The sequence below is a fragment of the Anser cygnoides genome, chromosome 27 (assembly GCF_040182565.1).
Source record: "Anser cygnoides isolate HZ-2024a breed goose chromosome 27, Taihu_goose_T2T_genome, whole genome shotgun sequence".
Classification (NCBI taxonomy): Eukaryota; Metazoa; Chordata; class Aves; order Anseriformes; family Anatidae; genus Anser; species Anser cygnoides.
The window spans coordinates 796,556-809,033 of NC_089899.1; the positions used below are offsets into that span (position 1 = coordinate 796,556).

Here is a 12,478-nt window from a genome sequence, read left to right on the forward strand (position 1 = left end):
GTAGGTGCCGCCTGCTGCTGCAGCAGGTTGAAACTGATTCAAAGCCTACGGATCAGATCCTGTCCATGGCTGCTGCTGCTTTTCTACGGGCTGCACAGACACACGCAGCTCAGCTCTGTCTTGCTAGAGACTTTAACCTTTGCAGTGCTTCTAAAAGGCTCAAAGCGCTCTGCAGTGCTGCAAGCGTTCGCTGCGTTCTTATTGTGAGGCAGAACTCAGCGTGCTGCAAAGTGCTTGTTTCCTCTGTGGCTATAAGCTGCGTTAACCATAGTGCCAGGCTGGCTGAGAAACAAACTAGAACTTGCTTCAGAAGTAGTCCACCAAAGAATGGAAACCTTAAAGCGGTGTTTTCACTCTTTTTTTTTTTTCCCCCTTGGGCTTATTTTTATTTGTATGTTCTACTTTCTAGTAAAAGCAGAATGTAGAGGACCTAAAAGCTTCTGTTTTATTTGGCTTGTGAAGAGACTCGCGTGGCAGTGCGCTTCAGCTGATTACTTGGGATGCTGCCCTTCTTTTTGCCTCCCTAATCAGGAATGAAGCTTTATTTATACTCTTCACCGATGAAAAAGAGGCTAGTACAGTTCTGGCTTCTGTGTGCACAGTCAGTAAAGATGTGTCAACGTGGAAGTGTTCAGCGTTAAGGTTCTGACAACATCTGCATGTGACTTACCAACTCCTATGCAGCTTGCTTCTGACCAAGAAAAATGAGCAGGGTCAGCTTTTCCTCTTCTGATACGCTTTTACCAAATGAGAAAGTTCTGAGGCTGCAGTCCCTGCGTTAGGCACCTGGACTCATTTCCAGGCTCTGCTCCAGGCTGTGACTGGGGACAAGTGGGTTGGTTTGGGTTGGTTTCTCAGCGTTTTTTCTTATTTCTGTGTAACTGCCGTGACCTTACCTTACAGGGATAAGAGGATGTGTACCCTGATGACAGTGGGATGATTTAATCCTGTAGTAGCAGGGAGTCCCCAGAGCCAGCAGTCAGGCAGGCTGGTGTCTATAACTCATCCAGCGGCAAGGCTTCTGCATGTGCATCGTCAGAGCTCTGAGGTTTGCCTGCAGAGGGAGTTTCTGGTCAGAGCACTTGGTTGTGCTTGTGGAGGATGGAGGAGAGGGAAAAATCCCCGTCTCATTTTACAAATTGGATGTTTTCTGCTTTATATTGGTGGCTTAAAATATTGCTCTGAAATAAAATCCAGGTTGAATTCAAACTATAGCTGTTAGATTTCTTCCTGCCTCTCAAAAAACATACCTCTGATTGTGCTGTCTGCTTAAAAAATATATTCTACCATGTGATACCATGCTGTGCTTGTTCAGGATTATTGAAATGTGTGGGCTGGAGTCTGTGACAAGGAGCTCAAGGCAGGTTTGTGGTCTCCAGTGTTCACGTTACCACTTGATGTAATTTGAAAGGGTTTTGAGGCTGCCAGAGTGCTGTAATGGGCATAATATCCCATGTATGGGCACAGCGACTCCTCCTGAAATACCAGGGGAGCAGAGGTTTGCAAGTCAGGCATCCTCCTGAAGAATCTCCCCGTTGCAGCGTCTCTTCTCTACTCGCAGATAAACTGCGTGGAAATCTTTACCGTAAATGGTAGAGATGTGTGGCTGCTGTGGGCAGACGCTCTGAGATGACTTGACTGGTGAATAGTACATGATGTTTTGTCTTGGTGAAGTCTCTTCAGTGCAGGACTTCAGCCACAGGCCTGCCATGAGTGAGTCACGCTGAACACACGAATGTACATTTTCAGTGACTGGATGTTCTGTTTTCTTTAGAGCACTGCCTGAAATGCAGCCATTTTCCTTTAAGGAAATATTTTTTGCTCGCTTACCTTCTTCATGCCTCTTTAATTGCTTGTTTGAGAACAATACAGCTCTGCACCATAGCTATTTGTAACTAGTGCTGCTAGGCCCCTGTTAATAATTCACCTTGGAACCTTATCCTCTGTTGCACCGGTTTCATCTGGTAAATGCCTTAAATTTCTCTGTTAGTCCTGTCATTCTTTAAACAGTGTTTGAAGGGATGCACGTTGATTTTTTCCTGTGGCCAAAGCGAGCCGCTTATGATGAGGGTGCTCCAGCTCGAAATGGTCCTGGGTGACCTGCTCTAGCGGACCCTGCTCTGAGCAAGAGGGTTGCACAGGATCATCTCCAGAGGAGCATTCCAGCCTCAGCTGTCCTGGGACTGGGAAGGCTGCAGGGACTCTGCAGACAGGCTGGAATATAGAAGAACTTGGAATTTGCCCAGTGAAAGCACTTTGATGTTGGACTACAGGTGTTGCAGCGCTTTGCAGGCTAGCAGGATTCAGGATCAATCCTTCCTCTGCTGAAGGTGGTTCAAATGCATCTTCCCTCTCTCTCGCCCTTACTGTGAGGCCATCTCAAAATACTCTCCTGGTGGTGGGTCTCGGTAGCAGCCGAGCTGTTCAGCTTTTGGCACCGTCACTAACATTAATCACCTCCTGCCACTTAATCCCAGTTCTGGTCTGTAGCTGCAGCCTGGGCTGCTGCTTGCTTGTTTGCAGGGCTTTATTCTGCTCGGGGGAGAAAATACCCAGTATGAGGAGCTTCTCCTGAGACTTAGGACTCTTGAGCTTAGGACTCCCGTCAGCTCACCATTTAACAGCCACAAGGTGGCTTTTATGGTCTCAGCAAGGCAAGTTGTACGTTTCTGGTGTGCTCAGTCCAAAGCTTTGAATGCTGAAGGCTCCAGTGCCTTGAGCTGCTTGTGATGCACCTGGCCTTCTCTAACCTGGAGGTCTTCCCATGGCTTGTTTTTGTTTTTCTCGCCTACTTCATGTTGATGTAGTGTGGAGCAATAGTGATGCCACCTGCTTAAAGCTATTAGTGCTGTCATCAGTACTGATAAATCTTTTCAAATTGCCATGGGAAACTGTGCTGGTTTCTGAGGGGAAGGTGACTTCAGTGCTTTCACACCATCTTTTCCTGCCCATACTCTATAGGCTACAACTGATCTAAATGAACCCTTATCTGCTGGAAAAATCTCCTTGTTTTTAAAGATACAAAACTACTCTCAAAAGCTTGTTTCCTAAGTGCTCACTTGTTTGGAGTGACCGAGTCTTGCAGAAATGCCTGTGGGGACACACAATAGTGGCTTTCTGTCTTTTACAGTAGAATCGTTACTGGTTGTAGCACGACACAAACTGAGCTGACAAGGAAGACCTGAATCAGCTTTGATCGCGTGTGCTGTTGACTGCTTTCTTCTAATACCGTTGTTCAAGAGAAAAACCATCTGCAAGGTCCTTGCAACTTATTTGAATGCCCCTTGTCCCGACTTTCACTCTGACAGGTCTGTTCTGCTTCCTGGCCTTTCTTCTGGTTGCTGGAGGTGGGGTGCTCCTGTTGCTACCTCTTCCCAAAACCTTCCTCTTCGTGCTGCCTCTGCGAGGCTCACTAGCGCTTCAAAAGCAGCGAGGGGGCTTCATCCAGTACATGCAAAACCGCCTGTAATGTGCAGCAGCAGGAGTTCAACATCCACTAGATGAATGTGGTCTTGGAAGCTTCGTTGGAGGGATCTTGGATGCTGCTGGATGGGACTCGTTAGGTCCCGTTGGCTCCTCTCTGAAGAATACAGCAAAACTTCCTTCTTTCCTTCTGTGGAGTTGTGAAGCTTTTTAAAGATAGTGGAGCAGAGTGGGCATCTCATGAGCCTGTTTAAGTAATCCACCCCCTTCTTTTGTAGGGCAAACACAGATGAGCTATTTTTTTCCACCCTCCACTCTCTTCACCCTAATCCCAGTTATTTTAGCAGCTGATGCCAGAAATCAAACTTCTGGCTAGGGCAAAAAGACGGCTGATAGGACGGACAGTAGGATTATTTGTTGTTACTTCTTGCAGCTGTACTTCCAGAACAGGATTTCCCTGGACTGCAGAGTTCCTGGGATGCCAAGCAGCTTTACATATGCCGTGCCTCTTCCACAGAAAGTTCAGTAGCGTTACCCTTGACATGCGGAGCCTTGCTGCTCTTTGCCTAGAGACGTGCTTGGGCGTACGATCCGGGGCCGTACGAGTCCGTCCCCACAGTGTGAAGGAGGGAAAGGTCGTGTCTGCATGGCAGGTGGGGAAACTGAGGAACAGACTGATCAGGCAGCCAGCAGTAGAGTCGGGGCTTTGTGCTGCGCTCCCTGTGACCCGTGGAGCGAACCCTTCCTGGAGGTACAGGCTCCCGGAGCTGCCAGGAGGGCCGGACACATCGCTTGCTGCTGGGGCAGGGTGGTGGGAGGGAAGGGCAGAGCTTTACGCCTCCTGTCTTCAACTTGGCTGAGAGCATCTGTGATCACACCTGGACTTTTTTTCCTTCTTTTCAGGGATGCTTGAATACGACCCAGCCAAGAGATTTTCAATACAGCAGATAAGGCAGCACAAGTGAGTGTTCAGCTTCTTCCTATTAGTCATTCTCTTTCTGCTTCTTATGCTAATGTACCTGTGCTATTGCTCTCAACTCATTTTTCCTTTTGACAGCAGACACATGGAAGTCACTAGATATCCTTCCTCCAGCTCTGCTGGTGCTCTGGCAACCTCTCCTTGGCTTTTTTTCCTCCTATTAGAGCATCCGGTTAAAGCATTTGAATTGCTAACCGGTGAATAATGAATATGTTGAAAATATGTTTCTAGCGCGACTGGTTCTTGATAATTGAGGGTTCTGGATAATTTGTTTCAGAGGCCAGCTAGTATTAATGGAGCAGAGGAACAGGGGCTCCTTAAAGCTGGGTTATTGAACGAGGGCTGTTGAGGAGCGTGTGTTAGTTCTGGGCTTCTGGACAGTCTGGTGACAGAAATATCCCTTGGTATTTGCTCCATATGGAATCAGTATGGGGAAAAGCGTTCCAGGACAATGGGATTTTTTTTATTTTTCTCTTTAATGTCATACTCTTCCCTCCCCCATATCCTCCCCCTTTATCCTTGCCATTGTCTGAGGGGGGGGGAAGGCCCCGTTATCTCTGAGGTTTTTTTTTTAAAGGATCTGTTTGAACATGCTGCCTCTAAGCAGAGATTTCCTGGGCGGATAAAAGTACAAGAACAAAAAGCATCACAAGGATGCTTCAGCGCGGAGGCTGCATTAGCTTATCTGCTATTTGAATAGGAAGTGCTTCTGAGGACATGCAGAGCTGCCTGCTGGACCGCAGCTGCTCGGCAGAGGTCCTGCCTACAAGCCTGCCCAGAAAGCTTTTGGGAACCTTGTAAAAACAAGGCTCTGATCCTAGAAGGCAACGGGCCTGCTTTGTGCTGCCCGCAGTCAGCACGAGCACTACTTTCCTCTGGTTTCCCTGAAAAAAGCAGCAGCGGTAGCCGTGTGCTGTCAGATGATGATCCCTGGTAGATGTTACGGCATGGGAGGCGTCTGCAGGAGCCCCAGAACAAAACCAGCCAGGCTCGAACTGCACTGGTGTGCCGCCGAGGAGCTGCTGCGGCTACCCCTGACTAAGATCAAAGGGGCTGGGGGCAGGTCTTATGTAGCTGCCTGGTCAATTAATTAGGCAGGCAGGCTCTTTTAATAGCAGCCAGGCGCCGTGCATTGGTTGTTTCACCGGGCCTGGGAGGTGACAGGAGCAGGCATTTGCTTTTTGAGTGCCCTTCCCCATGCACGTGCTCCCCAGTAAGAGCGGGCCGTGAAGGGGGCTGCTGGGGGCTGGCCCCCCAAATGCTGCCTAGCGTTTGGGACCCGTATGGAGCTGATCCCCGAAACAATAGCTCCTGCTGTTGCTGACTGTCCTTCTCCCATCTACCGCTGAGGACTGGAGGCCGCAAGCTACACAGCGAAGCCCTGCGTGCCGTCGGTGTCCCGGTAATGAAGTGGTTCTGGTCAGTGCAGCTGGCGGCAGGGCACTGATCGCCTTCCTGCACGGCAAACCCCTGCTTTGTCAGCGCTGGAGAAGCCTGGTAGGAATCAGCTCTGTGGAGCCGGTTAGTAGGTACCGAGGAAATCACTGAAAGCACTTTAAATCACCGGAAGCACTTTCTTTCCCGTTGATGCCATGGGTCCAAAGCGTGCCGTGAGCCGCCCCTAGGTGCGGGTCAGCGCCGTGGTTCTCGTGTGTCGCTGTCTGCCGGCTGTTTGAGCTACCTCTCCAGCTCCAGTACTCGGTTTTGTACCTCTCCCTTGTGGCAGCGAGCTTTTGCGTCAGCTTTGCCCCGGCTGGAAGCAGGGAGGTTTCTCCAGGGGCCCTGCCTGTAGTGAGAGAGCAGGAGAAACTGGAGCGTGCCTCTGGCAGGGAGGGCAGCCGCTTCCCCATGCTGCAGAGGCACAACCGCCCTCTAATTGGGGCCGGCTGCTGCTGGGGAGGCTTTAATCTCATAGCACCGAGAGGGGCTGGGGAGAGACTCTACCTGCAAACACAGGAGCGTTTCCAAGGCTTAGTCTCTTATTAGTTTTCTGTGAGCTTAGCCAGTGCTTCTTAACAGGCTTTTCTCCCCTATTAGTAATTGCCTCCTTCCTCCTGCTGTGGCATCCTAATAATTACATCAAGCACAGCAGAGCTTGCAGCCTTGGGCTTTGGACGTGTCTGTCCTTCTGCTTTCTGTGGAGTAGCATTGTGCTGAAGAATCCAGCGCGTGGTTCTCTTCGCTTTTCTCTAAATAGATGAGAAGCTTAGCCCTTGTGCTTAACCTGACCCTGCTTTATTTAAAATGGAACAAAGCGAGCGGAGGGACAGCAGGTAGCCATCCAAATATCGTCAGAGGGTTTTTCAAAAGCATTTTAGTGGGAAGAGAGTTGATTTCTAGAATCCTTAGCTTTCTAGTCGGGGTGTGGGGAGGGGCAGTAATGGTCGTCGGTGACCTGGGGTTTCTCTGCACTCCTGCAAGGAGAGCGTGCGTTGGGGTGCAGGAACTGGACTAGAAACCAAGCAACCTGCCTGGGCTGCCCTGCTGAGGCGGGTGCTGGCTCAAGCCAGGACTGCCTGGTGCCTTCCCGTGCTGCTTGAAGTCTTCTGTTGTGTTTGAGCTGATGTCACTGATGGCTTGCGATCCTGCCACTCCTCCCCTTATTCCTGTAGCTACTCCAGATGCTTTTCCCTTGTAGTGACAGCCCGACCTGAAGCATCCTGCAGGAAGAACCTGCTTCGTTCTCTATCTTTATGCCTTTGTCCTCTCCTCACTCTTGTAGTGAACTCTTGCATCAAATTCCCACCTCAGCACTTTGCTTTAGTTCAGCTGGACCAAGCTAACTTAGCCCGTTCTTTGGCGAGGTTTGCAAAGCCTCTGGAAGCAACGCGTGCAGTGCAGGCCCAGGAGCTGTAAATGGAAATGAATTAAAACTCCCTCAGCCTGACATCTAAGTTTATGAACTGCCAGGAGCTGACCCCCGAATAACAATGGAAGAGCCTCGGAGCCTGCTCTTCCCAGAAGGATCTGGGTAGGATGATGCTCAGTGAAAGCTGACACTTTCAGCTCACCTCCGTGAGTGTTTTGTGCTCCCGGGCGGGGGTGCAGGGCGGTGAAGAAATGCTGCCAAGAGCCGGGGAGTGAGCAGCCTGCTCCCTACAGATTATTCACCGTCTCCTCTCTACCTTGTGCTTTTGCTGAAGGGCTTAATGCTCGTACACTGCATTTCGTAAGTAATTCACTGACCCTGCTGCAGCACTTGAAGTGATGAAGTGGATGCAGAATTCTACCTCTGTCCCTTGTTTCCAAGGCAACCATCTTGCCTTCCTTCTCCAGAAGCGTCACACTTAATTCGTTCAGTCACAGATACGTTTGCAAGAGCTTATAGCGAGAAAGGGGAAGGCGCTTCCACCTCTTGTTAGCGGAGGCGCAAACGAACTCGCGGGGCTGGAGCTGCCTCCTGACCCCCGGGCGGTGGTGGCACCATCCCAGGGTCCTCCCGCGGAGCTGCCGCGAGGATGCTGGGCGCTTTGCCGTGCTCTTCAAACCCTGGGTGCTGAAGCCCTTGGGAACCCACCTTCGGTGCCACTGGGGGTTCCTTCGCAGGTGCTGAGCGTGCTCCTGGACTTCGATGTCTGGACTTTAGGGAGGGAGAGGGGTTTCCCTTACCCTGTGCTGCAGCGTGTGTACCGAGGGGCTCTCCCCATCCCTCGTCCGTGGTGTCACGCAGAAACCTGCCCTCAGTGTGGGGGGACACACGCTCTTCTCCTTTCCCTTCCTGCTGAGGCACCTGGGTCTGTCTCAGTTCCCTGTGGCAGGCGCATGGGAGGGAGTCTCTGCTTCCTCTACCCACGTTTTGCAGATCAGTTTCGTAACGTAACTGTCTGGTGTTAAAGGAACGCCAGTCGCCATCTGTGCACCCGACACCTCTCCTCTTCGTGGGAGTCTGAGCCGTGGCCTCTGGGTCTTGCATCAGCTGGGGGAAGCTGCTCCTCCTACCTGACACTGCTCCTCTTACCTACTGCTGGCTCTTCACGGACCTGGCTTGCGAACCTGAACGCCTCCTGATGTCCCAGGAGCTGAGCAGCGGTTGCAGGGACGTCCTGCCCTGTGCCTTCTGCGTCTGCCCGCGCAGGGCTGCTGAACGAAGCGGTTAGCTGCTTGTGGCGGTGCCCGTGACCTCCACGGTGCTGCGGGAGGTGACAAACCGCTCGCGACGGGTCCTCGCTGGCAGGGTGGCGATCTGCAGCTTGGCGTCTGGTTTCAGAGAAAATCGTCCATGCCCAGAACAAGCAAAGTGCAATGCTTGTGGCCTAGAATGGGAAGTGAATTAGCTGTGAGCGTGGGGAAGCTGCAGCTGTGCTTACTGAGTCTTATTTTAACGTTGCTTGTACCAGAACTTGAAAAGAGTTGAGTGGTGATTTCTGCTGTGAAATTTGGGCTTGGAAGCTGCAAACCAGACAGGATCGCTGTGCTTTGGTCAGCCCAGATCCCTTTTTTCATTCAGCCCTCGACCCTTGCTGTTTAGCTCCCTGTAGATTAGAGCAACTCGGGACACTGCTGCTTAGCGGGCAGGATCACAGTTCCTGTTCGTGCTTCACAGGTGCACAAGCTTGCACAGTAGTAAGACACGATCTCCACTACTGCTCCCTTCTCTTGGTTTCAAAGGCCTGGGAATGGCTAAGAAATGCTCCACGGTCTGTACGAGGCAGGTTCCTCTACAGAGGGTGTTCAGTGCCAGCAGCGCCTCTGAGACCTGCAGAAGCTTGTGTGTTCCCTTAGCTGCTAAAGCAGCCCCTCGGTGGATTGCCGTTTGCGCCAGTGCAGTGGAGTCAGAAAACATCTGTGGAATTGCTTGGGAATAACTGGGGAACTCAGGCAGCAGCACTCGAATCCAGCCCGCGTCTTAGTGTCGGTGGGGAAGGCAGGGTGAGGGAGGGACCTTATCTCCTCTGCATCGCCGCGCTGTGGGAGCTGGCTGCTGCTTGGCTTAGTCAGTGGTCAGTAGCATCTCGAGCCAGATCAGGGCGTTTGGTGGAGCCAGCGGTCCTCAGCTGAACAGCAAATCTCTAATCACGTTTAGCGCCAGTATAGAAAGCAGCATCCCTGCCCCTGCTGGAAAATTGCTTGCCAGGAAATACTCTGCTACTCCAGAAAGAATTGCTTGAGGCTCCTTCCAAGAGGTCTTTGATTTTCTCAGAACTTCAATGAATTTCACCGCTCACTCTCTAGCCTCATTACCATGTATGCATATGCAAGTATTTGAAATCACCTCCCAGAGGATGGGATCATGATGACTAGAGTACAGTGATTCAGGTTTCAGCTGTTAATAAAAACCTATTTTTACTCTCCTGGTAAGTAGGACAGAAGGAAAGAAAGGCAGAGCTGAAATACAGCACAATAAAAACACTCTGCTAGAGACTTGTAGGCTTTCTCCCTTTAAAATATTCCCTTCACTGGCAGCCGTTCTGATCTCATTTGTCCTGCGTGTTCCATCCTCCTCAGGTCCCTGGCATTTAGCTCGGTTCCCTCTAGCTCCAGTGCCCCTGGCAAAAATAGCTGCTGATTGTGTTGGGTCTTCTGTTCCTGTGCGAGATGATCCTGCCAGGCTGGAGCAGCCTCGGCAGAATTTGCTATCTTGGCAGTCGCTGCCTTGATGAAAGCAGTCTCCCAAGTAAAGGAAATCAAATGATCGAATTAGGAGTGTTGTGTGCCATGCACATCTCCGAGGAAGCCAGCCACAGGATTTGCTGAAGCTCTTGGCCCAAATCAAGTTACGCTGGACCTGCTTGCTTCCTGCTAGGCCAGGAGCTGGGGTGACCTCTTGTTTCGCTCCTGTAAGGCCGCTCCGGGAACCAGAGGGCAGACCTGACACGTTGGATCTCTGCACTTTCCTAAAACTCGCTGCTTTTGCCAGTGCTTGGAGCAGAGCTGCCAGTAGGCGCTCAGCAGCGCTGTTTCGTCCCAACAGTTACGTTTCCATTTCTCTCCAAGCTCCTTTCTTTTGCTGGGTAGCTTTATTGGAACACTGCTTTCACAGGAAGGGAATGTGCAGTGAAGTGATTTTTAGGCCTTACGCTGTTTTTGAGGTGTGTTTTCAAGGAGACCTTAAGCCGATTCCTAAGGCAGCGCCCGTGAAGGACGGGTCCCAGCGCCCTAAGTGACATCCAACCCCCAAGGCAGGCACAGGGGTTTGGTAGCGGTGCCAGTCAAGCAGCTGATCGGGAACCCAGGCTGCAGTTCAGAAGATGGCCCTGGCCCTGGGAGCTGTCGATGCCTCCCGTCCCTTCCTTCCTGCGGAGGACCCCCCGGGGCAAGGCGTAAGAAGCAGCCTCAAGCGCCTCGGTGTGGCAGCCTCCCTGCTCACCGGGACACGCCGCCTCCAGAGGCAGAACAAAACCCCTCCAGGACAGGAGGGAGCGCCGGGATGGCAGCGCCGGACCTCTTGGTTTGTGGCTGCGGGCAGCTGGTTCTCCCTGCTGCCGGGGGGAGCTGGAAAGGCGTGTGAGAAGCACCTCGGTGCCGGAGGAGCTGCTGTTCTCACCCCCCTTCAGAGGGGGTTTCTGGGGGTGTGAGACTCCTGCGGTGCTGCTGGGAACCTGTTTCGGTGCCAGCGTGCAGCGCTCGTGGGTGTCCCGGAGCGGTCTGGTGCTGGGCCCCGCTATGGAAGGACAAAAGCTGTAAAAGGCCACCCGTGTGGCTTCAGAGGTGCTGGCGTGATGCAAGCCTGTTGGACTCCTCGGTTAATTAGGGCTGATGCCCTTCAGTGGGCAGATGGTAGCACTGTGGCTACTGGTTTTAGTGGTAACGGAAGTCCCTTGAGACAGAGGGATTAGAAGGTAAGGCGTCTCTGCTCTGATCTTGTTGAGAACTGCCTGTTAAAAGGGAGCTTGGGAGTAAACAGCACTCTCCTTAGAATTACCTTCTGCAAACCCTTTTGCCTTGTCATGCTGGATTAGCCTCAACTTTAGGGTGAAGAAGTTTCTCTGCTGTTGCTTTGGCAATACAGCTCGGGCAGGAGCTCGGGCTGCTCCGCTGGTGTGCCCTGACCTATGGTAGGGAACAGCGGCTCGCCTCTTGTGCCTTAGTGTGGTTGAGCTGGTGATGGAAAAAATGTTCTGCGCTCTGTTCCTTGCCCTGAGCCACCCTCCTGTGGGCGTTGTGCCCCCCAGGGTGTCTTGCAGTGGACGGCAACGTGCCAGCAGCTGGGCAGGCCTGCGAGGCTCTCTCCATGGCTCACAAGGGACCCAGGGGATGGAGCAGCTACACGGCTGCTACTGTCCCTGAGCTGTAGTCAGCAAGGGAAGCTTGCCTTTCTTGGCACCTTCCACTTGATTATTACACAATTAAAAAAATGCAGTGGTGTCAAACCAGCTAGGAAGTTCTCCTTAAGCAGACTCCGCGTGCCTTTGAATATTGGGGTGGAGTGGGGCCATCTCGTACTGTCGAGGATTTCTCCGTGCCTTTTGGAAAGTGAAGCTGTACTGATGAAACTGTTCTTGGACTCTTTGCAGTTGGTTTCGTAAGAAACATGCTCAGGCAGAGACTCTGGTGCCCATACCTCCCAGCCCAGAAACAAAGGACAAGTGGAGAAGTATGACGGCGGTGCCTTATCTGGAAGATCTGCATGGCTACAACGAGGATGAAGATGATGACTTGTATGACATTGAAGATGATATCATCTACACTCAGGATTTCACAGTACCAGGTAGGAGGGAGCGATGCTGGGATGAGAAGGGCAAAGTGACTGTTCTCTTGCCCGTCTAAAGCCCTTTTTTGGGAAAGGCCGTGAGGTCTGAATGCGTCCTTCCAGCAGTGGAGGAGAGTATTGATTATTAAGTGGTGAGAGTGACGCACAGTGAGTGAGCCGCGATGCTCCGGATGCCTTGGTCCTTTATTTGATCAGCCAGGATGCCCCTTCCTGTGCGCTGCCCATATGCTGAGTTCCTTCCTCATCCAGTAATAGCTTGCTCCTGCTGGACTCTGTTGTTCGAGCACACTTAATTCTTTTGGCCGGCTTTGCTAGACTCACCGAGTTATTTTGGAGCACAGCCCTAACATGACTCAGTGTTCAGAGGAGACGGCACATCTGGGGGAGAAGGGTGCTGTGGGCCGTGTGCTGAGACTCCTTTCTGC

General features: G+C 51.8%; 1 protein-coding gene across 2 annotated transcripts in view; it reads left to right on the forward strand.

Annotated features, from left to right (window-relative positions):
- STK11 (serine/threonine kinase 11) overlaps nt 1–12,478 on the forward strand; it is a 38,112-nt gene that overhangs the window by 17,570 nt on the left and 8,064 nt on the right. For both annotated transcript variants that reach the window (XM_013200087.3, XM_066983929.1), the window contains exons 7-8: nt 4,327–4,384; nt 11,857–12,050. In XM_013200087.3, the coding sequence (XP_013055541.2) occupies nt 4,327–4,384; nt 11,857–12,050 (252 nt within the window). The remainder of the gene's footprint in view (nt 1–4,326; nt 4,385–11,856; nt 12,051–12,478) is intronic.